This window comes from Phocoena phocoena, chromosome 8 (assembly GCF_963924675.1).
Source record: "Phocoena phocoena chromosome 8, mPhoPho1.1, whole genome shotgun sequence".
In the NCBI taxonomy this organism is placed as follows: Eukaryota; Metazoa; Chordata; class Mammalia; order Artiodactyla; family Phocoenidae; genus Phocoena; species Phocoena phocoena.
This window is the reverse complement of record NC_089226.1, coordinates 96992394-97013185: the sequence shown is the minus strand read 5'-3', so window position 1 is coordinate 97013185 and position 20792 is coordinate 96992394. Positions and strand designations below refer to the sequence as shown.

The window sequence follows — 20792 nt, the reverse complement described above, 5'->3', positions numbered from 1 at the left end:
AATCACCCCACCCCTCGGCGGGCCGGCCCCCGTTGAGGCCCACCCAACTGTGCCGCCTTCGCGGCCGCGGATTGGCCCTTGACGGGACCCGTCGATCGCGCTGGTGTCTGGGACGGAGAGAAAATGGCGGCCGAGCCGAGCAAGACAGAGATCCAGACCCTTTTTAAGAGGCTTCGCGCAATTCCGACCAACAAGGTGCGTGAGAGGGAGGCGCGCGGCGCCCGGCGCCCGGCGCCGGCCGAGAGGGACTCTCCCGGCTCCCCTGGGTTCTGAGGGAGGGAGAGGGGCCGGCGCGGGGCTGTTTTCCTGGGGTGTCAACGCCCGGCCTCGACTCGGGGCCCCTGACCGTTCGGTCATCTCCTTCTCCACCCAGGCCTGCTTCGACTGTGGCGCCAAGAATCCGAGTTGGGCCAGCATCACGTACGGTGTGTTCTTGTGCATTGACTGTTCCGGGGTGCATCGCTCCCTGGGCGTCCATCTCAGCTTCATCAGGTGGGGTCTCCTCGCCGTCGGTCGGGACTGGGTGCTCAGCAGGGGAGAGTGGCTGCCTGGACTTGGAGCGCCCTGGGTTTGGTGTTCGCCAGCTTCTCACGGGAGGCAGCCGCCAGTGTGGGCCCCTTGTTACACAGGCGGTTCGTTTCCGCGTCTGGGTCAAAACTCCGTTATTTCCTGGTGGTCAAACTCGACACTCCAAGCGTTAGTTTCAGGGAAAAGTTATCTGCGTTGTTCTTGTTGCTGATGCGCTGGAGCGAGACTGTGGCTGGCCTTAAGGCAAAGGCCGAGTCCAAGCTTCGACCTCCTTTCGCATCTGGAAAATAATTAGTACCTTTTGGACTAGATGAAAAAAGAGCAAAGCTTTCCTGGACAGGGTAGAGTGGAGGAAACAGGGAGGTGGCTGATAAATGTCTCCTGGGTGCCTACTGCAGCCCGAGGCCAAATGACAGGTGTGGGTCTGCCAGGGAAGCGTCTCCTGGAACCTGCTGGTAGGTGACACACGGCCCTTGCACACAGGTCCACAGAGTTGGATTCCAACTGGAACTGGTTCCAGCTGAGGTGTATGCAGGTCGGCGGGAATGCCAATGCGGTAAAGCTCCTCCTCACCATCCTCCTGCCCCCGTTCTTCTGCCTGGGTACTGACTTCACAGTGACTTCTTGGAGGCCCTCTCAGTTTCTCTGTTCAGAGGATTCTCTGGTCTATGGCAACACTGTACACTATTCTCTACACTTGGAGATGGGTCATTGTTCTTTTCCAAGGGGCTTTGGATTCGAACTAAACTGGACAGACGTTCTTGGGGGAGAGGCCAAGGGCTTGGGGCCTCCACAGTTGTCTGGGTCTCGTGGGCCTGGATGAAGGAAGGGCAGAGTGGGTACAGCATGCTGTCCTCAGGCAGAGCTGAGTGAGGTCTGGGCTTCAGTCATTCATCGTAGAGGATGGGAGGCTGCGTTTTTTGTAGGAGGTTCTGAGGAACTTTATGAAAAACTGCTGGTGTCAGTAGAGCATACTGTCCTGTAAAAGTAATAACCGGACTGTTAGAAGGAGGTGTCTGTTTTGCTCTGGGGAGAACCACCTGTAGCACGTTCTCCTCTCTTCTTTGCTCACCAGACAGCCTTCTTCCGCCAACATGGATGCACAGCCAGTGATGCCAACACCAAATATAATAGCCGAGCTGCCCAGATGTACCGGGAAAAGATCCGGCAGCTGGGGAGTGCGGCCCTGGCTAGGCATGGCACTGATGTAAGTGCCTGTTCTCCCGGGCTGGGGTCATGGGGTAACTGGGAATATTCAGAGTCCTGTGTTTCAGTTGTGTCTTCTTTCTAGCTTTGGATAGACAATATGAGTAGTGCTCCCAGTCACTCGCCAGAGAAGAAGGACTCTGATTTCTTCTCGGAACACACTCAAGTGAGTGCGCACAAGGAATGTTTCCCACAGTTGTTCCTGACAGGTGGTTTACTTACTGAGGCCAAGGCCCACAGTCATGGGCATGGATTCCATTCGCCTTGGTGTGATACCTCATACGGGGAATGTTTGGGGCCCACTGCTGGATAGACCCAGGTTTTTCCTCTTCCCATGAGTAGGGGTGCAATGAGGCCCTCCTTAGGAACACACCCCTATAAGCTGGGGTGGTAGGGAGGACGAGAAGCTTCTTAAAGGCTCGAGGTATCAGGAACCCCAAATAACTTTTCCTGGATTCTTCCCCTATGATAAAGGCACTGTGGCTGGGGACAATGAAGGGATTCCCTCCCAAGCAACCTACCCCTGGGAGGAGGTTTCCCCTCTACCCACCCACTGGGTGCTGAAGTCAGACTCTGTTTGAATCCCTGCTCCTCTACTTAGTCTTTCTAGTGTGGTGGCTAAGACACCTAACCTCAGTCTCTAAGATGGAGAACGTATCTTCCTCATAGGCTTGTTGTGATAATAAAACATATTTACATGTAAAAAGCCCTTAGACTTGTACGTGGCACATGGTGAGTGCCCGATGTAATTATTAAATTAAGGGAATGGGTTCTGGCTCTAAGTAAACAGTGAAGGGATGGAGGTGGCTGCTAGTTTTGTGCTGCTTTCTTCCATAGTGAAAGCAACTATAATTTTGATTGCTAACCTCCAGTATTCTTTCCTCATGGGCTTGGAGTAGGGCCTTGTACCCACAAGGTATTTGGCACTCTTTGCCAGCAGGAATGGCTCATCAAGGCTTCTGTCATCTGGCTTTTCAGCCCCCTGCCTGGAATGCACCAGCCACGGACCCATCAGAGACCCAGCAGCCACCCCCATCTGCAGAGAGCAGTGGCCTGGCACGTGAGTTTAGCCCAGATTCCAACTATGTGCCTTGGTCCTGGCAAAGGACTTGGGGCTAGGAATGGGACACCTGGCCAAGGTAATGGGAGTGAGGGGTCTCCTACTATCTCTGGGTGGGCTGGGATTCACTTAAGTCCCTCGGAGGAGGTGGTGGGCATTCTTTCTCTATTTTGGTGGCCTCAGAAAGCTGAGGAAAGTCGGTGCCCCTACTTTTACCGCATCACTTCCCTTAAGGGGAGGTCATAGGAAGTTTTGAGTCTTCCACCTGATTCCCATCATTGCATCCACAGAGCCGGAGCACGGCCCCAACATGGAGCTGCTTGGCACCTCACCCAAAGCTTCTCTGGGTCAGTATACCAGGTGGCAGGTGTGGGGTGCCTGGGAGAGGGTCGGCCTTGGGGGTTCTTTTCAGATCTGCTGCTGCCTGGTCATGTGGACTGAGGTCCCAGGAGACTGAGCATCTGATCTCTCTGGAGTGGGGCTTGGGATTGAAGTTGTGGCTGCAACATCGACCACAAGGACTTGAGAGCAGGCCCTTGGCGGCTGGTGTCCCAGGCCTGGGGTTTGCCTCTGGGGGTGGGGCTGGGGCTGGGGCTGGCCAGCGTGAGGCTGGACACCTAACCCTGGGGGCCGAGGCAGGATTGGCCTGTCTGGTCTATTTCACGAGAAAGGGGACAACTCTGAGCTGCTAATGGCTGGAGGCAACATTGTCCTTTCTCGGCCAGTCCCTGGCCTTTTGGCTCTTTTCTACTCTTTTCTTGATGTCCTTCAGACTTAGTTCAGGGTGAACAGTCCATTTGCTGCCCTGGTTTGTTTTGTCGACCTTTGGGCATTGGGGCAGGAAGCCAGCAGAATGACCGTCAGTCTGACCCCATGGGAAGGCTGGCGTGGCCTGGTCCGGAGTGAGGCTCTGTAGAGGCCTCTGGGCTTGGGAGCTATATGGAGGCTCTGAGGTCGGGCCCCCTGTTAGCCACAAGTCTGTTTTTCTCCAGAGTCCATGTATCTGTCACCTAAAGGGGCTCTTCCTGCCAGAGGTAACCAGCAGCTTCTTGGGGAGCCCCTTGCGCGCCCGCTTCCTCTGCTCTAGGAGCTGAGGCTGGTGTTTGGTGCTGCCCCTGCCTGGCGGTCTTCGTGTTGGGTCAGGGACTTTGTCTCTGGTGCTTCAGGTCTAGGTTCTTAGGTCCATCGGCTGGGAATCAGTAACCTCCTCTAACCTCGTCTGTCTTGGCTTGGACGCCCTGACACCATTGGTTGGAGCTGGTGGTGGCAGCTTTGCCTTCCCCTGCCTGAAGCTGTTCTTTGTAGAAGCTCTTGCCAGAAAGCTGCATGATGTGGACTGAGCTGCTGCCTCTGACCTCCCTTTGTCTCTGCTCACGCCCCACCCTCTTCCTCACACAGAACTGAAAACCTCCCTCATTGGCAAGAAGAAGCCAGCAGCAGCTAAGAAAGGGGTAGGTGGGGAGAGGCAGTATGGCAGAGTGGTTAGGAGCTGGAGTCAGACGCCTGGGTTCCCCCTTTGCCCTGACCACTTACTGGCTGTATGACTGGAAAGGTGCTTAGCTTCTCTGCACCTGATCTGTGAGGGGCTGTCAAGATGCTTGTCTCTAAGGGGCTCCTGGGAGGAGTCAGTGAGACTGTGCACATAAGTGCTTGGCACATCCTGGGCCTGGTAGCGTTAGCCGTTGTCCTCCGGCCCCCAGGCCTCTGCTGGGGTTGTGCGGGCCACGCTATGCTCAGCTCCAGCAGAACCACTGTTCTCCCTCTCCACCATGCTGACGGGGCTCCTGCTTTTTTACACTAAACTTTAAGAAGGAACCCTTTCCTTGCGGGTGTTTCCATGCGTTGTGGTTGGCAAAGCTCTCATCACATAATTCTCCCAGCTGGGTGCCAAGAAAGGCCTAGGGGCCCAGAAGGTGAGCAGCCAGAGTTTCAGCGAGATTGAGCGGCAGGCCCAGGTGGCAGAGAAGCTCCGTGAGCAGCAGGTGGCTGATGCCAAGAAGCAGGCCGAGGAGTCCATGTGAGTGTTTGCCAGAGGGGCCCCAGCTTGTATGGGGTTGGGTGGGCAGGCGGGACAGGTCAGGATGGTGCCGGCCTCTGACACGTTTGTTCCCTCTAAGGGTCGCCTCCATGCGTCTGGCCTACCAGGAGCTTCAGATTGACCGTAAGAAGGAGGAGAAGAAGCTACAGAATCTGGAAGGGAAGAAGCGAGAGCAGGCAGAGAGGTTGGGCATGGGACTGGTGTCCCGAAGGTGAGGCTCAGCTTTGGGGTGTGGCAGGGAAATGCCATTGTTCCCCTGGGAACCATTGAAGGTTCTTCCCGGCAATTTGGGGTTCTAGGCTCAGTCTTCCTCCAGGGCTGAATAGAGGACTTTGCTTATTGTCTTCAAGCCCCTAGTACAGTGCTTGGCACATAGTAGGTACATGCTCGCTAAGTATTTGTTGAACAGATGAAACACAGGATCAGGTGCTCTTTCGATATGTCCAAGAGACTAGGGTGGTATTTCTTTTTCTTTTTTTTTTGATATTTATTTATTTATTTGGCCGCACCCGGTCTTAGTTGCAGCATGCGGGATCTTTAGTTGTGGCATGCGGGCTCTAAGTTGCGGCATGCGGGATTTAGTTTCCTGACCAGGGATTAAACCTGGGCCCCCTGCGTTGGGAGCGCGGAGTCTTAACCACTGGACCACCAGGGAAGTCCCTAGGGTGATGTTTCTTATAAAGGGTGCTAATGGCGCTTTGAATGGCAGGACAGTTTTCTCAAGAGCTTCCCAAGAATCGCAGGGCTTTCAGCATTCCTAATACCTGTCCACTAAATGCCATTAGTGTTACCAGATGCCATAACACCCAGAAATAACCCCAGACATTTAAATGCCCTTTGGTTGGGTGGTACCCTTCCTGTTTCAGGACCACTGGGTTTATGTTGCTGTGGTTTTCTTAAAAAAAAAAAATAAGAACAAGGGCTGCTGACCAGTTCTCTTATGCATTTTGCTTGCTTCACAATAAGAGTTAGCATCTAGAGATTTCAGGAATACTAGATTTTTTATCTCTCTTAAAAACTGGAATATCTGGCAGCGCCAGGGTGAGCAATCCTGGCTACAGTGAGCTTGTGCTAAGTGGTGTCTGCTCCTTTCCAGGGGGCGTGAGCTTCGCCAATGGCCTTATTTACTTAAATACAGCAGTGTTATACAGGAGGTATTGTTTTCCCTTTTTACAAATGAGAAAATTGAGACTCAGAGCAATTAAGCAGTTTGCCTAAAGCCCCAAAATCTAGTAATTCTTACAACTAGATTTTGAACATAGAACTGTTTGATTTCACATTTAGTATTTGTAGCCATTATGCTCTACTTCTCTGGAAGAAGATACAGCTGGGTATTTCTACTTAATCTTTCAGGACATGGCCAGCTGGATTTAAGTTATTCCCTTTTAGTCTGTGTGCTAATGGTGTAACCCACAGCTAACCAGGGAGACAAAATTTTATCTCCAAAGGACTTTCCTCTTCCCTGTTTTGTTCACAGGAATGACTGGATTAAAGGGTATATTTAAAACTTTCTTTTTCTTTCTTGTACTGCAGTAGAATCATTTGAACCCAGCCCACCTTATGTGAAACCCTATTGCAAAATATTCACTCCTTGGAGTTCTGCCAACCAAAAGCAGTAGATATTTTTAAATGAATTTATTTAAATGAAATTAATCCTTAAAAGCCTCTGTGGAGCTTAACACAGGAGGGAAGAGAGGCATCACGAGTTGGTACTGGCTGCCAAATTCAATGCCTCTTCTCATTGGGAAACCAAATAGCAGATCCAGGTTTTAGTGCGTAAGGCCAGACTCTATTTTGAAATGCTTTCTTCTTTAAAAAAAAAAAAAAAAAAAAAAAAAAAAAATGGATGGGATAATTAAGAACTCACCCTTTGATGCCATTAGACTCACGTCCCTGGTTCTGGGGCATTTCATCTTTTTTGTTTTATGTGTCTATCTTGGTGAAGGATGTGGCTCATGGTGCAGCAAGTTGAGGACAGAAAGCACGATTATTTGGTGCACATTATCGTTAAAATTAAAACAGTCATTTGTCAGGGAAACCCTACTTTGAGAAAACAAAGCTGATGTATTGACAGATGAGGAGTGCTCTCCAGTTTACACGGTTGCTAGGACTTCCTGCTGGGTCTTGCCCAGCCCTGGGCACAGTCAGGGGAAGAAGGTTCTGGGTGGTGCTCAGTGAAGGAGAACCCAGGTTTCTGCCAGCAGCTGGGCATCTTCTCTTCTCTCTTTTTTTTTTAATAAAGTTATTTATTTTTGGCTGCGTTGTGTCTTCGTTGCTGCGCTCGGGCTTTCTGTAGTTGCACCGAGCAGGGGCTTCTCTTCATTGTGGTGTGGGCTTCTCATCGTGGTGGCTTCTCTTGTTGCGGAGCACAGGCTCTAGTTGTGTGGGCTGTAGTCGCACGGGCTTCGGTAGTTGTGGCTCATGGGCTCTAGAGTGCAGGCTCAGTAGTTGTGGTGCACGGGCTTAGTCGCTCCATGGCATGTGGGATCTTCCGGGACCAGGGCTTGAATCTGTGTCCCCTGCCTTGGCAGGCAGATTCTTAACCAGTGCGTCACCAGGGAAGCCCTGAGCATCTTCTCTTGTGCAGTGACACTGATGCTCACTCCTGCTTTTCTCCACAGTTCTGTCTCCCACTCGGTGCTGTCTGAGATGCAGGTGATCGAACAGGAAACCCCAGTGAGTGCAAAATCCTCCCGCTCACAGCTGGACTTGTTTGACGATGTTGGTACTTTCGCCTCTGGACCCCCAAAGTAAGGCTATTGTTGGGGTGCAGACTGGGCTACCATGTTCCTCATCAAGCTTCTCTGAGCCACTGTACTGTCTCCCCAGGTACAAGGACAACCCCTTTTCCTTGGGGGAGAGTTTTGGTTCCCGCTGGGATACAGATGCTGCCTGGGGTATGGACGGGATAGAGGAGAAGGAGCCAGAAGTGACTGTCTCAAGCGTCCGGCCCATTTCAGAAAGGTGGAGTGCTCTAGGTCAGCGCTGTCCAGTAGGATGCTCTGTGATGCTGGCAGTGCTACTGTGTGGTGTGGTAGCCACCAAGTATGTGGCTAGCGAGTCCTTAAAAAGTGTCTAGGGTTAATTGAGGAACTGAGTTTTTAATTTAATTTGAATAAATTTGAATAGCCACATGTGGCTAGTGGCTACCAGATTAGAGAGTGTAGGAATCAGGCTTTGGTTTGAGCTGTGCTCTGCCATTGCAGGAAGCCTTGTAGCCTCTTGTGCTTGAGGTCCATTTCTCTGGCAGGAGGAGCCTGATTTTGTGTCTCTGGCCTTCATCTAGTAATTTTTTAAAAGCATATTCCACGTTAATCGGGGTAGTCCTTAACTGATAAATAATCTGCAGATAATCCATTTGTAAAATGGGGACATAACTAATGACTTCAGAGCTGCCATAAGGATTAAATGTAATGAAACTTATGAAACACCTAGCTCAGTGTCTGTGTCAGTGCTAGGTGGGAGTGACCGTACACCTTTTCAGCCACGCCGGCATGCTTTTGAGAGTAAAAGGGGGGGTAATACTATGAATTACGCCAGGAGAGTAGGTATAAATCCAGGCAGACTGAGACATTTGATCATCCTAGTGGTTTGGGGCAGAAGCGTTGGCCCCTCCAAACCCTATTTCCATGCTACCTAGTGGAGGGAACATAAGCTCTCTGTGCCTTGGCTTCAGTGTGGAGAAGAGAGGGCCCCTGGGTCCCAGAGCCGTAGTCAGATGGGGCCATGGTGAGCATCCCCAGAAGGCCACTCACTGGTGCTTTTTTTGGCCTCCGGTAGGAATGGGATAGTAATGCTATAGTGATACCATTGCCTGGTAGCAATGGGAAGAGTCAGAGCTGTTGTCCCACATGCACCCCTCAGAGTCACAAACCGGAGGGAAGTGGAAAGCCGGAGCTCAGGCCTTGAGTCGAGTGAAGCACGACAGAAATTTGCAGGAGCCAAAGCCATCTCATCTGACATGTTCTTTGGGCGGGAAGTGGATACTGAGGTAAGTAGAGTTGTCTGCTTACCTGAGCCTGGAGGCAGCAGGTAGAAGCAGAGTTTCTTCCCTACTGTTTTGGACTTTGGCACCAGGGTGGCTGGGCCTGGATGAGTTCTTGGGTCATCGGCCCAGAGGTCCTGAGGCCTTGCCTTTTCTTCACCGCAGCATGAAGCCAGGTCCCGGCTACAGCGGCTCTCAGGCAGCAGCGCCATCAGCTCTTCGGACCTCTTTGGGGACATGGACGGTGCTCATGGAGCAGGTAGGCCCCAAGCGAAGCCTGCGAGCAGAGCTGGGGCCCCCTGGACTGGGAAGGGCTTCCTGCTGGGCTCTGGGTCACCCTTTCCCTTGCTTTGACAGGTAGTGTGTCTCTGGGGAACGTGCTGCCCACAGCTGACATTGCCCAGTTTAAGCAGGGTGTCAAGTCTGTGGCCGGGAAGATGGCCGTGCTGGCCAATGGTGTGATGAATTCTTTGCAGGTGAGGCTGGGACTGCTTGACCTGGGGTGGGAGGAGACCAAAGGGTAATGCTTGGAAGTTGGCCTTCTCCACCAGATCCAGACGTAGCTGCACGGTAGCCCTCAGCCCGAGAGAGCATTTTCTTTTCCTGAAGGGCAGCTTCCTTCCTTTGAGCTTGGTACCAGGCCTGGGCCTCTCCCTAAGACGATGCCATGTCTGCAGTGATTTTCCCCCACTCCTGTCATCTGTACTGTTTCCCTCCCTCTCCAGCTTCTGTGAGATCAGGCAGGGCTTCCCCCTTGGGGTCTGGCCACAACCCCTTTCCTGGGTCACAGTAAAATAGAAAACAGTCTCTGCCAGGGTGAGATTGGTGCCTGATTCCCCCGCCTGCCAGTACCCCAGTCCCGAGGGGTGTGTTGGGGGAGGGTGTGCATGCTGGAAAGCTGATGCAGGTGAGACCCTGACTTTGTTTTTTCTTTCCCCATCCCCAGGATCGCTATGGTTCCTACTGATCCAGGCTCCATGGCTCAGACACATGGTGTTGACAGCAGCAAAAACCTCTTGATTCCTAGGCCTGGGATGCTTGCCCTGTGGAAGCTGGGGAGGCATTGTTATTTTATACCTGTGGTGTGTGAGTGGGTGGCCTTTGAGGATCTCGGGTGAGGGATGGGCAGTATCAGCCCCTGACCTCTGTCTGGAGATTGCGCCCTTTATCCTCTTCTCACACTCCCACCCCTGTGTGCTAGATTATTGTTAATCCAGTCCTGCCCCCAAAGCTGCTGCTCACTTGTCCTGCCACACTGGGAGTGAGGGGGGAGAGTTCCCTCAGGATGGCTTATCCTGGGTCCAGGCCTTCCCCGAGTAGGGAAAGTAAAAAGTATAAGGCTTTTTTGCTGGCTCTAGGATCCTTCCAGATTGTCTGGGGGTTTGGCCCCTGTCCTCTGGAACCAGCAGGGAGGTCTGGAAAGAGTTCTGCTGTAGATCAGCCCCCAGGGGAGGGAGGCTCTGGACTAGGCTGCTGCTGTTGCTGCTCCAGTGGTCTCTTCTGGGCACCAGGAAAGGGCAGGGGAGGGGAAGGACCTTCGTGTGGGCCTTACTGAGGGCTAGGAACTTTACCTGGTACCTAAAGGTTTCATTTGGGGTCAGACTGGAGGCCCGAGTGATCTTCTCCTGTCTCACTGCCCCTTTTTACAGTGATCACTTGGAGGATTACTTCTCCTCCTGGGTGTCTCGGAGTCCTCCCATACCATCCATTGTGGACCACAGGACCCTCTGTCCCCTCCCGAGACTCTGTCCCTTCTTCTCTTGCTTGGTGGCCATGGTGGGTCTCATGTGCCCTGTGCTCTGCTCTGGATGCTGTGAGTGTAAAGCTGGCCAAGAAAGCAGAGGACGTGAGGGACAGAAGCAGGCTCCTGGGGCTCAGCTTTCTTCCTCCTCATCATCTGGGTCTTGGGGCCTGGACAGCACCCCACCACTGAGCGCTTGAGGCGCCTACAGAGCTGCAGGTCTCACCCCTCTGGGCCACACACTCATCCTTGGTGCCATCGTCCCCTGCCGTGCTGGCAGCCTGGGCCCGCCCCACCCCGTGGTTGAGGGTTGAGGTTCCGAGCAACACAGACCACTGTTCCCACCACCCCCTCACCCAAAGGGATGTGACTTTCTTTCTGGACTGTTTGTATTGAAACTAAGTGGTGTCAAATAAAGCCCCGACGGGGCCCTAGGCCTCTGTTGGTCTGAGTGAAGTAGTGTCCTCTCTGGATCCTGCCTCCCTGCCCAGTGCAAGCCCCTCGCCTCACTCTCTGGGCTCCCACCAATACGGGTAGGGCGTCGGTGCTGAAGCTGAGGGCACTCTCTCCGGGGCCTCCAGCTTGTCCCTTCTCTGAAAGCCAAAGGCCCCCGGCTCCTTGGCCCTGTGCTGCTGTGAGGTCCGGTGCAGCCTTGACCTTACCACCCCGTGGCACACAGAGGACAGAGCTGGTATTACTTGGCCCTTTAACTCACCCACTGAGCCATACAGCTGCAGGCAGGCGAGCGACTTCAGCATCGTACACCTCATCCCAGCGGTAGGCTTGGTTTGGGGGGGTGTGGTGTGGTGTGTGTCTCAGTGGAGTTAAAAAAAAAAAAAAGGGTGTGTGTGTGTGTGTGTGGCCTGGCACCCGTTTTCCCCTATAGGGGCTCTGGGAGATGGGTGGAGGGAGCCATGGGGGCTCTAAGCCAGTGATTTCCAAACTGGGGATCTTGGAGCTTTGGAACCTGGAGTGTTCATAATGGAGATTTCTGTGCTGGAGCTTGGTCATTTGCGTTGTAAGCAAGCTCCCCAGGTGACTGATGTGTGTCAGGATATTTGAACTGCTCTCAATCAGCTGGAGGCTGGAGATCACTGGTCCTGAGTCCTCACCACATGGCTTGGAACTTCCAGTCCTGGCCCGGGGCTGCAGAGCTTTGGGAGCCAGTCCCTGTAACTTAACTATCCAGGGGTGCTGGTCTGGGCAGGGAGGAGCCCAGGAAAATGTGTGTGCCCAGTGGCTTCAGAGGAAGCAGCCTGCTCTGGGTCCCTAGGTGGGTGTTAACTGCCCAATTCAAGGACCCCTGCCCAATTCAGGGAAGTTGAAGACCACCTGCCTTACCTTCCAGCCTTGGCTGGAAGCTGGTACTCCTCGGCCTGTCTTGTTCATAGCTGCATCCCCACTGGCCTAACCCCGAGCAGGTACTTGGAAAATGCTTAATGAAACTCTGGTTGAGAGGCTCTGCAACGCTTACCCTTCGCGGCTAGAGTCTCTAAAGTTACGGGAACCTGGCCTTGAACCATCTGAGCTTGTTCCCTGAAGGTCCATTCCAGCTGTGAGGCACCTTTCCCATGAAAGGCTGAGGACGTGCAGGAGGTAAGCCCCTCTTTGCCATTATCTGAGGCAGTTCTCCAGGCTTGAGTGGTCCTCTGGCCCCCACTTCCCAGTCCTGCCAGAAAAAAGCTGGAACTTGGCACCAAAAACTCAAACGTGCCCCTGCCCTTCACCCCCTCAGTCTAGTGGCTTTGGACTCACCACTTACCAGACACAAGGGACTTTATTCATTTCACATATTTAACTGTTAGACACAGAGGAGACGAAGCAGTGTTTGAAAGTGAAATTTGTCTTTTCACCCACCCTTCTCCATCTTATGGCTAGTGGCTATTCCTCCAGCAGAAGGCCACCGTGGCTATATCCTCCTAATACTTGCATCACTGGGTGTCACCCTTTACCATGCAAGGTCCTGCATGGTTGTGCACGGTCTCCCTCTTCCTGGAGTTGCTGTGAGGAGATGGGGACCGTCAGCAAAAGGCTAAAGCCAAGTCACCTTACTGGTGGCCTCAGCTCAATCTGCTGTCAGCTTGGGGGCCCGATGAAAGGCTGACAGAGCCAGGAGAATAGGCTGTTAACTTGCTAGGGTCACTGCTTAGCTTGGCTGATCATAAGAACCCCTCTGGCGGGTCTCTGGGCTGGGGCCGTTATTTGGCCTTTTCACCAGCAGAGGGCAGCATGACACGGGGGTGGGAGAGGAGGTGGCCGGGAGTCCCAAGGGCTGGAGGGGAGGGGGGGGCGGGGAGCTGGGTACTGGGCGTTGTAGACAGGACCCTTCAGACTCCTCAAGTCTCGGACTCATCTGTTTCTTCGGTGGAGCCGTCGCTCTCTGCATCCACTTTGCGGGCGTGATGCAGGGGTCTCCAGGGGGAGCCAACCCGGGGAGGGGTCCGGGCAGGCAGGCAGCTGGCCTCTGGACCGGCAGTGACCGAGTTGACCAGGCCTGGGATCTGCGCCAGCCTGAAGAAGGGAAGAAGCCCAGAGGGCAGCGAGGTGCCTCCCGTCCGGAGACCAGGACCTCCGCACTCACTCTTGCATGTGGATGAAACCATGGGCTGTATTCCCAAAGGACTCAGAGAGGATCCCTCAGGCCTCTGCTGGCCCCCAAACCCCTCCCCAACCGATGGACAAGTGCTGTGTGACCCATGACGGGGCATTACCGTGTCTGACTGAGGTTTTGTCCCCACAAGGGGGCAGCATCTTCCCACCTGACACTTACAGCCGTTCTAGTTCCTCATCCAGAGCTGGGTCGTGCATCAGGTCCCCTTTGTCAGGCAAAGCTCCTAGGAAATAATTGGGGGCACAGAACTTAATCTGAGGATCCTTCACCCGGGCTGCAGTCACACAGCCCCGTGCCCAGCAGATGCCTATGTGCCCCTCACCTTCATGTCTGCCTATTCTGCCAACCCTGGGAGAGCTGATCTAAAAGCTTTGGGGAACAGAAGTTTAAGAGGTCTGCTAGGGGGGCAGTAAGTCCTAGGTACTGCTGGAAAAATTTAGTGAAGCCCACTGCCTACCCTCCCCAGTCATAGCTACGAGACATCCCCAAACCTCAAGGTCATTGCACAAACAGGACGATCTCCTTCCAAGACTAGATGGTGGGTTGTGAGCAGGTACTGAGGGTTTGGTCCTTTCCTGAGGCCCCAGTTACTGAGCTGAAAAGGAGCCAGAGACACAGGATACAGCCCAGGCCCCAAAGACCATAAGTTATCTAGTTTTGTGCCTCTAAATCAGAGTGACCCCACTTTGGAGACAGAATGGTCAAAAACGCTGCCTCAGCCTCTCCAGGGAGGGTCCCAGGGTGAGAAGAGAAGGCGGGGTCAGGATCAGATCAAACTCTCCTCTGCGTGGCCAGAAGCCGCCGGGAGGGGAGCTTGTCCCTTCTCTGCCACAAATCTCTTTGAGCTGGTTTCCTCAGCTATAAACCAAGGGAAGTAATTTTTGGATACTGGGGAAAGGTGAGAGGAGAGGGTCTAGGATGCTCTTTGGAGCAGTTAACAGTGGGAGGGAAGGTAAAGCTGAAGTCTGCAGATAGATTTTCTTAACAGCAAATTGTCAGAGAAAAGAGCTTCACTGGTGGTCAGAAGCGAGATGTGGCTTCTAACAGTGCTAGTCTCTAGAAAGCCTCAAACTGAAAATTATCCGTCTGGCTCTAGTTCAATTCCTGACTTTTTCAGATGACGCCTCCTGGCCCCTTTTGTTCTAAGTGGTGTTTAAACTATGGTCTGATGGAACCCTCTTGTTGTTTTGTGTCTGTGAGTGGGGGGGGGCGTGCCTTGAGGAGGACTAAGGGAACAGGACAACCCCTCCACAACTGGCTGCACCTGGGGGACCTCAGGTCTCTATTTCATACACTGGAGATGCAGGTGAGGGTAGAGACCATACACTTCTTTCCATCTCCCACTTGCCCGACTTAGTGCTCTGTAAAGGAACTTAAATGAATGACTGTCCTTCTTAAAGGACCCAGAAAAAGTGAAGGCATGACGTTAGTCTACGCTGTGACCCAGATGCTACTTAGCTTTTCCTTTTTCTTCCTAGTGGCTGACTTGTGGACAGGAAGGGAGGGTCAGTTACCTAGGAGTGTAAAAGAAAACCTAAGCCAATTCCCCACTCCCTGCCCCCTTATTGCTGACTCCTATTTGCCACATTTGTATTCCTCCTCCAGTTGGTGACCTTGGCTACCAACCTCATTCAGCTGAGGGGGCCCCATACCCGTGCACTGTGCCTGAGTGGACCCTCAGTCAGTCCTGCTGAGGTTTGTGCTCCCGTGCACCCAGGCCACCCCTAGCAGGCTCTCTGTCCTGTAAGATCTAAAGCATCTAGCCCAGCACTTGGGCTGCTGTGGCTGGCATTTAACGAATGTTCAATTTCCTTCTCTTGACCCCATTCCCGCAACTGGCAAAAGTCTTCTTTTGAGACTTAGGAACCTGGGATCTCAAGCACACCTGGATATCTCTTGAGGAGAGAGACTAATAATAAGAACCCCTCTCAAGCTCTGTGGCGATGACAGCCTGGTGGCCCCTCCCCTGGGAGGGCAGCAGGTGTGGGAGGGGGGAAGAGGAGGGTGGGTGGGAAGGCCAACCAGTGAGAATAAAACGATGGACAGGAAAAACTGGGCCAGTGCGGGCCTCTCTCCGCCCCCCGCCCCCCTTTTTTTCCACTCCCTTTCAGACTAATAAGATTTTTTTTCCAGATGGGAAAAAGGTCTCCCCAGACACACCTTTGCCCTGTTTACAAATGGGATTCAGGTGCCTCTGATACAAATAGGCCTGTGTCTGCCCAACCTGCAGGCCACTCCCCAAGGCAGAAATGAGGATTCCATGGGAGGGGCTGGGCACGCCTCTGCCATGGAGAGGCTGCTTCATGTTGGGGCAGGACCTCGGGCGGGGAAGGCTCTCCCTTGCCACAGGAGGGTGAGAGGCCTCAGAGGGCACATCTTGTGTTATGCATGTTCTGGCTCCCTAGGCCTCAGAGTCTGGCCCTGAGAAGTCAAGGCAGACATGGTGAAGCTGCCTCCCCCTTGGGATTCTGTCCACCAACACGGGCCAGCTCCTATGTGGCTTTACACTGTAGGGGCAGGAGAGGCTGGCCACAGCTAGCTCTGGCTTACCTAGGGCTTGGTTGATCCCATGATGCTTTGAGAGGGCCACGAGGAATCCATAGAAGGTCAGTCTCTGAACGTTGCTTAGGACCTCTTTGACGAGTGCTGGGGGTGGGCAGCTAGAAGGGAGAATACAGATGCCAAATTCACAGACTAGTGAGTCTGAGTGCCATCTTTTCATCCAAACCTTCAGGCTTAGGGGGATGCCCAAAGCCAAGACCGAGGGATCTGCCTACCCTGGGAGCCCTAAGACCCTGGGGAGTATAGCAGATCTCCAGAAGCAAGGCCTTGACTGTGAACAGAAAGGCTGGCATGTTCACTAACTGGTGCTTCACTGGCAGGGGTGGGAGTGGGGGAACGGGGAAATGGCGCTGGGCAAGGCCTCCTCTTGGAGGAGACCAAAACTGGCTGCTCTGTCCCCAAGGGGACTTTGTGCTACACAGGACAGCTTAACCCTCCCTTTCTGTAGGGTGAATTCCTCGCACAGTGAGTATTTTTTTTCCTTCTCTCTAAAAAGTCAAGACCAATCTATCTCCTGGCAAGGAGAAGGGGCCCAAGTTGGTCATCTACAGCTGCTCTTGCCCAGGTGAAAGCAATCCTTCCTGTGAGCCACCTGGGAAGACTTTCGGTCAACAGCCTGGACTGGGGGCAAATGGCACTGTTCTAATTTATACTATGGCCATCAAGGGCCTAAAAGCCCTGGGCCAGTCAGAACAGCCTGCTGGAGATCTGTTCTGGGCCAGGAGCCTGCAATCCTGGGGCTGAGGTGGGGTCTGCGTGCCCATTGCTCACCTGTACTTGTGCCGGTCACACAAGTTCTCCAGGCACTGGTAGAACAGTGGCGCCTCCACGCCCTCCAGCATGCTGGCCTCGCCCGAGGTAGGCCGCTGGCGGTGCTGCCCACTGGATGACGTCGGCACAATCACCGTATTGGGGTTCTTGCCTGACAGCAGGTCCTGATAGATGGCAGCCACGCTCTCCAGGAATTCTGGGTACAGGAGTAGAGGGGCACAGGTCAGGCGGGGACGACACACTAGGTCCCCTCACAGTGCCCTCCTTTCTCCGTGTGTTAGCTCAGCTCCACAGCAGCCTCAGTCCTCAGTGCACAGTGTCCTGGGAGCAGGGGCCCTCGGCCTCATGTGACCACTACACTCATGAGAGATGACACTAATATGTGTTTCAGCTCAAATGTCCCCTCCTCTGGCAGTTGTTCCTAGACCAGGTGAGACCCCCTGTTACATCCTTTCATGCACCCTGTACTCCTCTGTAGTGCTTATCCAGTGAGGGGTTTTCTGTGTAACTACTTGTTCACTCTGTCTCCTTGCTGGAATGGAAGATCTTGCATAAAGGCCTGGATCATGCCTTGTCAGCCTTCCTGTCCTAGCACCTAGCACTGTGCCCGGCACATAGAAAATGCTATAAATATTTCTGAAAATTTTTGAAAGGGGCTTCCCTGGTGGCGCAGTGGTTGAGAGTCCGCCTGCCGATGCAGGGGACACGGGTTCGTGCCCCGGTCCGGGAAGATCCCACATGCCGCGGAGCGGCTGGGCCCGTGAGCCATGGCCGCTGAGCCTGCGCGTCTGGAGCCTGTGCTCCACAACGGGAGAGGCCGCAACAGTGAGAGGCCCGCGTACCGCAAAAAAAAAAAAAAATTCTGAACGGTGAACGTGTGCACAGTCCTGCTGGTAAGCCCATCTTGTGAGCCATATGCCTCTCTGACTCAAGAAAGCAGGTTGGAATACCAGTGTGGGAGAGAAAGCTTGCAAGCTGCTCATTTATTAAACATTTGAATTTGTTTTCAAATGTTAGTAGCTGAGCCCTCGTAGGTAAGCAGAGACTTATGGCCCATCTCCCCGCTGCTGCCCCATCCTGAGACTGCTGTGAGGAGAGCCCCGACAGACAGCCAAGGGAAGAGGATCTTCACACGTGGCTGTTCCTTCTCTAGGGCCCAAGAAACTTCAGAGAAATGGGAAATAGACACCTGGAGCTGCTAAGAGCAGGTGGCGAGACCCCAGGCTCCAGCCCCTGCCTGACCAGGCCCTTGGGCCGCCATCAGGAAAACAGAATGTGGCGCCTGAGGGAGGCCAGGGCTGGCTGGGGCCACCCGGGGGCAGGAAGGCCCCGTCCAGGCTCCAAGGACAGCCTTCTGTTTACTGGAATAGCCTGTTTTAAACAAGTTTGTTTATGGACATAGCCAGCAGTTTCTAAATCCAACATTCCATTTGATGTTGCTGTGTGTGAGCTCCTGGGCACTGGCGTTCATTCATCTATTTTTATTCCACCTGAGCCCAGAAGGTATTTAAGGGCACAGCTGGTGAGCACTGGGGAGCAGGGTGGGAGTGTGAGAGAGGACTGGCGTGCGCTTATTGAAAGCTGTGTGGGTGGAAAATGTGTGCTCACACATCTGAGTCAGGGCCCAGGGAGAGACCCCCGATCGCAGTGACACAGCAGAGAGGCTGAGCGCACCGGCTGTGGAGTGGGCCCTCTGCAGGTCTGGGCTCCAGCCCCATAAGCGCGGTGTCTCTGGCAGCTTCTCTCTTAAAGGACCTACCTCTCAGGGCTGCTGTAAGGGTTAAGGTGCTTAGTGCTATGCCTGGCACTGGCACACAGTAGGTTTTCGATAGTGAATTTATCGGGTGTTGTCCCAATAGTGTGTATCGTTGTTACTGTCATTATCACTTAAACTGATGTGCTGCGCTGCTGGCTGGAAGCACTGCCGTTTCCTATGTCTTGAGGAGGCTGAGGGAGTCGGCTCTGCAGACTGAATCTTGTGACCACCAGCAAGAACTGGACATCCTGCTGGTGGGTGACCGGCTGTGAAGCACACCACGGAGGGAGGAGGGGAGAAGTGCACGCGTCGGGCACACCGATGGAAAGGGCAACAGGGTAGGAGAGGGCACGTGGTCCTGACAGGAGCCACAGGGGTCCTGGGAGACTCTCACCTGAGTAGTAAAACTGGATCTGGAAGGCAAAAAGGAAATCTGAAAAAGACATCAAGCAGTCCATGGCGTCGTCCATGAGCACAATCCTGAGGGGGGAAGAGAGAGAAAACATGAGAGGATGCGTGTACGTGTGTGTCTGGGGGAGCATTCGAGCGAGCTGTCCCTGGGGATCCAGTCTCCCTTGGGACAGCAAGACACTGGGGAGAGGGCTCCCCCAGACAAGGTCCTCCCGGTCACGCCACTTCTCCATCGTTTGGACTCTGTCACCAAACTGAACTGAAGCGGGAGGCAGGCGCCCGCTTCAGTGTCTGTGGCACCAGCTGGAGGATGGGACATGGGTGGGTGCTGACAAGGAGAGGGGGTGCAGCTGCAATGCAGCCAAGACCCCTTTTCATACCCTTAAGCAGTAAGCACTTCCATCCTGCAGTGAGGACCATTTAGTTCAGAATAAATACAGCTGATCAGAAAAGGCAAAAAGAACAGCCAAGAGGTTTAAAGGGGTCTTGGCAAGTGGCACTGAGATTTAATAAGCTACCAAGGGCCTCCAGAACGGCTACAGGCACCTCCGTGCTGGGACACAGCTGGCACAAAGAGCAGAGGGTACCGCTTGGGGTCTGCACTTGAGAGGGTCCAAGAACACACCCCATCCTGCGGCGCTGCGGGTCCTCCACGCACGCCATTCGCTCTCACAAGCTGGCCACCTCCTGCTGTCTGCTCTCTCTACCCCTCCGCCTGCGCACTCACCTCGCAGGAAGAAAACCATGTGACCACTAAAGGGCTCAGACCAAGGCCATGTTCATACTCTGCTCAGGGCCTCACTGGACAGGACAGGAAGAGAAGGAAGTTAGCACTCGCTGGACTCCATCCATGTGCCAGGCAGGGTGCCAAACTCACCTACTGATGGGAAGCTGAGCCCCCCATCTGTTTCTTTTCTTTGTTGTTTTTTGTTTTGGCTGTGCTGTGTGGCATATGGGATCTTAGCTCCCCGACCAGGGATCGAACCCGCACCCCCAGCAGTGGAAGCACAGAGTCCTAACCACTGGACTACCAGGGAAGTACCCGCCCCCACCTCCCCATCTGTTTTTGACTGGGCCCTATCTTTCCTTTAAAAACAAAAAACCTTTTATTTTGCTCTCTCGTGCATTTTTCTAATTCTCTCTCCACCTCCCTGGGTCCGAGAATCCCCAGACTGGCAACTGGATCAGCTCCAGAGAGAGCAGGCATTGCTCACCTCTGGGGAAGGGGCTTTAGAGAGAATATAATGTGAGCAGTGCCCCTGCCAGGCAGCTGCCCTGGTTTCAGGTCTCCCCGAAGAAAGCAATGGTTCCTACCTCTAGTGTTCAGTTGTAATAATGGTAATGACAGAAACAGGCCATACTGACTGAGTACTTACTTCATGGCAGGCACGGTGTAAGGTATTTTACTTATATTAATTAAAATCTATCCCACAACAATCCTATGAGGTAGGTCTTGTTGATTATTCCCATTTTACAGGTGAAGAGATTAAGTCTCAGAGCAGTCAGCTTGCTGAGGTCGCACAGCTGGTGAATTTGCTCTACACGTCATGTACTTACTTTCTACTAGGTCTCACTGCCTCTTTTAAAATAAAGATACAGAATATGAACACTTGCACTTTAATTCTTAGTTTATCAGCTGCCTAACTTATCTTTTTTCTTCTCATCTTATCTTAGGGCCTTAACTGTTTCTCATGTATCTCCTGGGGAAGACAAAAGCTGCCTCAACTACCAGAATTCAACATTAAAATTCCAGCTGGAAAAAAATTCAAGGCCAGAGTGGGAGGACGCAATGCTGCCAACGGCCACAGGAGGGCGTCCTGGTCTCTCCGGCAGAGGCTCCTGGGCCCAAGCGTTGAGCCGTTGGCCAAGTAGTTACCCCGTTTCTCATAACCTCAGGCAGGCGAAAGGGAAGAGAGGGGGCACAAAGCCCAGATTCTGATATCTGGATGGGGAGAGAGAGAGGTGAGAGAGGTAGAGAGAAGGCAGGTAGTAGGGACTGGGTGACAGAGACACCCAAACTACAGAGGAAGAGTGAGCTCTCCCAGAGCCCCAGGGAGGAGGAGCCACCAGCACCTCCAAGTCGTTCCTTCCCAGGCTCACAGGGAAGGAAAGGCCCCAGAGGA

At 53.5% G+C, this 20792-nt stretch overlaps 2 protein-coding genes across 4 annotated transcripts in view; one reads left to right on the top strand and one right to left on the bottom strand.

Annotated features, from left to right (window-relative positions):
• Nucleotides 1-106: 106 nt before the first annotated feature.
• ARFGAP2 (ADP ribosylation factor GTPase activating protein 2) lies at nucleotides 107-11014 on the top strand. 3 transcript variants are annotated; one of them, XM_065883283.1, is made up of 17 exons: nucleotides 124-195; nucleotides 374-492; nucleotides 1012-1084; nucleotides 1604-1735; nucleotides 1820-1900; nucleotides 2713-2794; nucleotides 3085-3141; nucleotides 3787-3828; nucleotides 4193-4245; nucleotides 4675-4811; nucleotides 4912-5043; nucleotides 7454-7582; nucleotides 7662-7796; nucleotides 8697-8823; nucleotides 8983-9076; nucleotides 9175-9293; nucleotides 9764-9784. In XM_065883283.1, exons 1-17 carry the CDS (start codon nucleotides 124-126, stop codon nucleotides 9782-9784), a joined length of 1605 nt encoding a protein of 534 aa, XP_065739355.1. The 3 variants fall into 3 exon arrangements, with proteins under 3 accessions (XP_065739356.1, XP_065739355.1, XP_065739357.1); XM_065883284.1 differs by lacking the exon at nucleotides 3787-3828 and having other exon boundaries at nucleotides 107-195; nucleotides 9764-11014; XM_065883285.1 differs by lacking the exons at nucleotides 1820-1900; nucleotides 3787-3828.
• A 1880-nt stretch (nucleotides 11015-12894) lies between these two features.
• The window catches only part of CSTPP1 (centriolar satellite-associated tubulin polyglutamylase complex regulator 1), a 189515-nt gene continuing 181617 nt past the window's right edge, over nucleotides 12895-20792 (bottom strand). Inside the window, exons 4-8 of the mRNA XM_065882673.1 lie at nucleotides 18653-18738; nucleotides 16503-16698; nucleotides 15720-15829; nucleotides 13329-13392; nucleotides 12895-13069 (exon numbers count right to left, since the gene is read on the bottom strand). Of these exons, the coding sequence (XP_065738745.1) occupies nucleotides 12895-13069; nucleotides 13329-13392; nucleotides 15720-15829; nucleotides 16503-16698; nucleotides 18653-18738 (631 nt within the window). The remainder of the gene's footprint in view (nucleotides 13070-13328; nucleotides 13393-15719; nucleotides 15830-16502; nucleotides 16699-18652; nucleotides 18739-20792) is intronic.

Bases quoted from the DNA above. Each gene is read 5' to 3' on its own strand.
- ARFGAP2 (XM_065883283.1), top strand. From the start codon at position 124: ATGGCGGCCGAGCCGAGCAAGACAGAGATCCAGACCCTTTTTAAGAGG. The intron at 1,901-2,712 runs GTGAGTGCGCAC...CTGGCTTTTCAG, and splicing joins TCTTCTCGGAACACACTCAA to CCCCCTGCCTGGAATGCACC. The intron at 4,812-4,911 runs GTGAGTGTTTGC...GTTCCCTCTAAG, and splicing joins AAGCAGGCCGAGGAGTCCAT to GGTCGCCTCCATGCGTCTGG.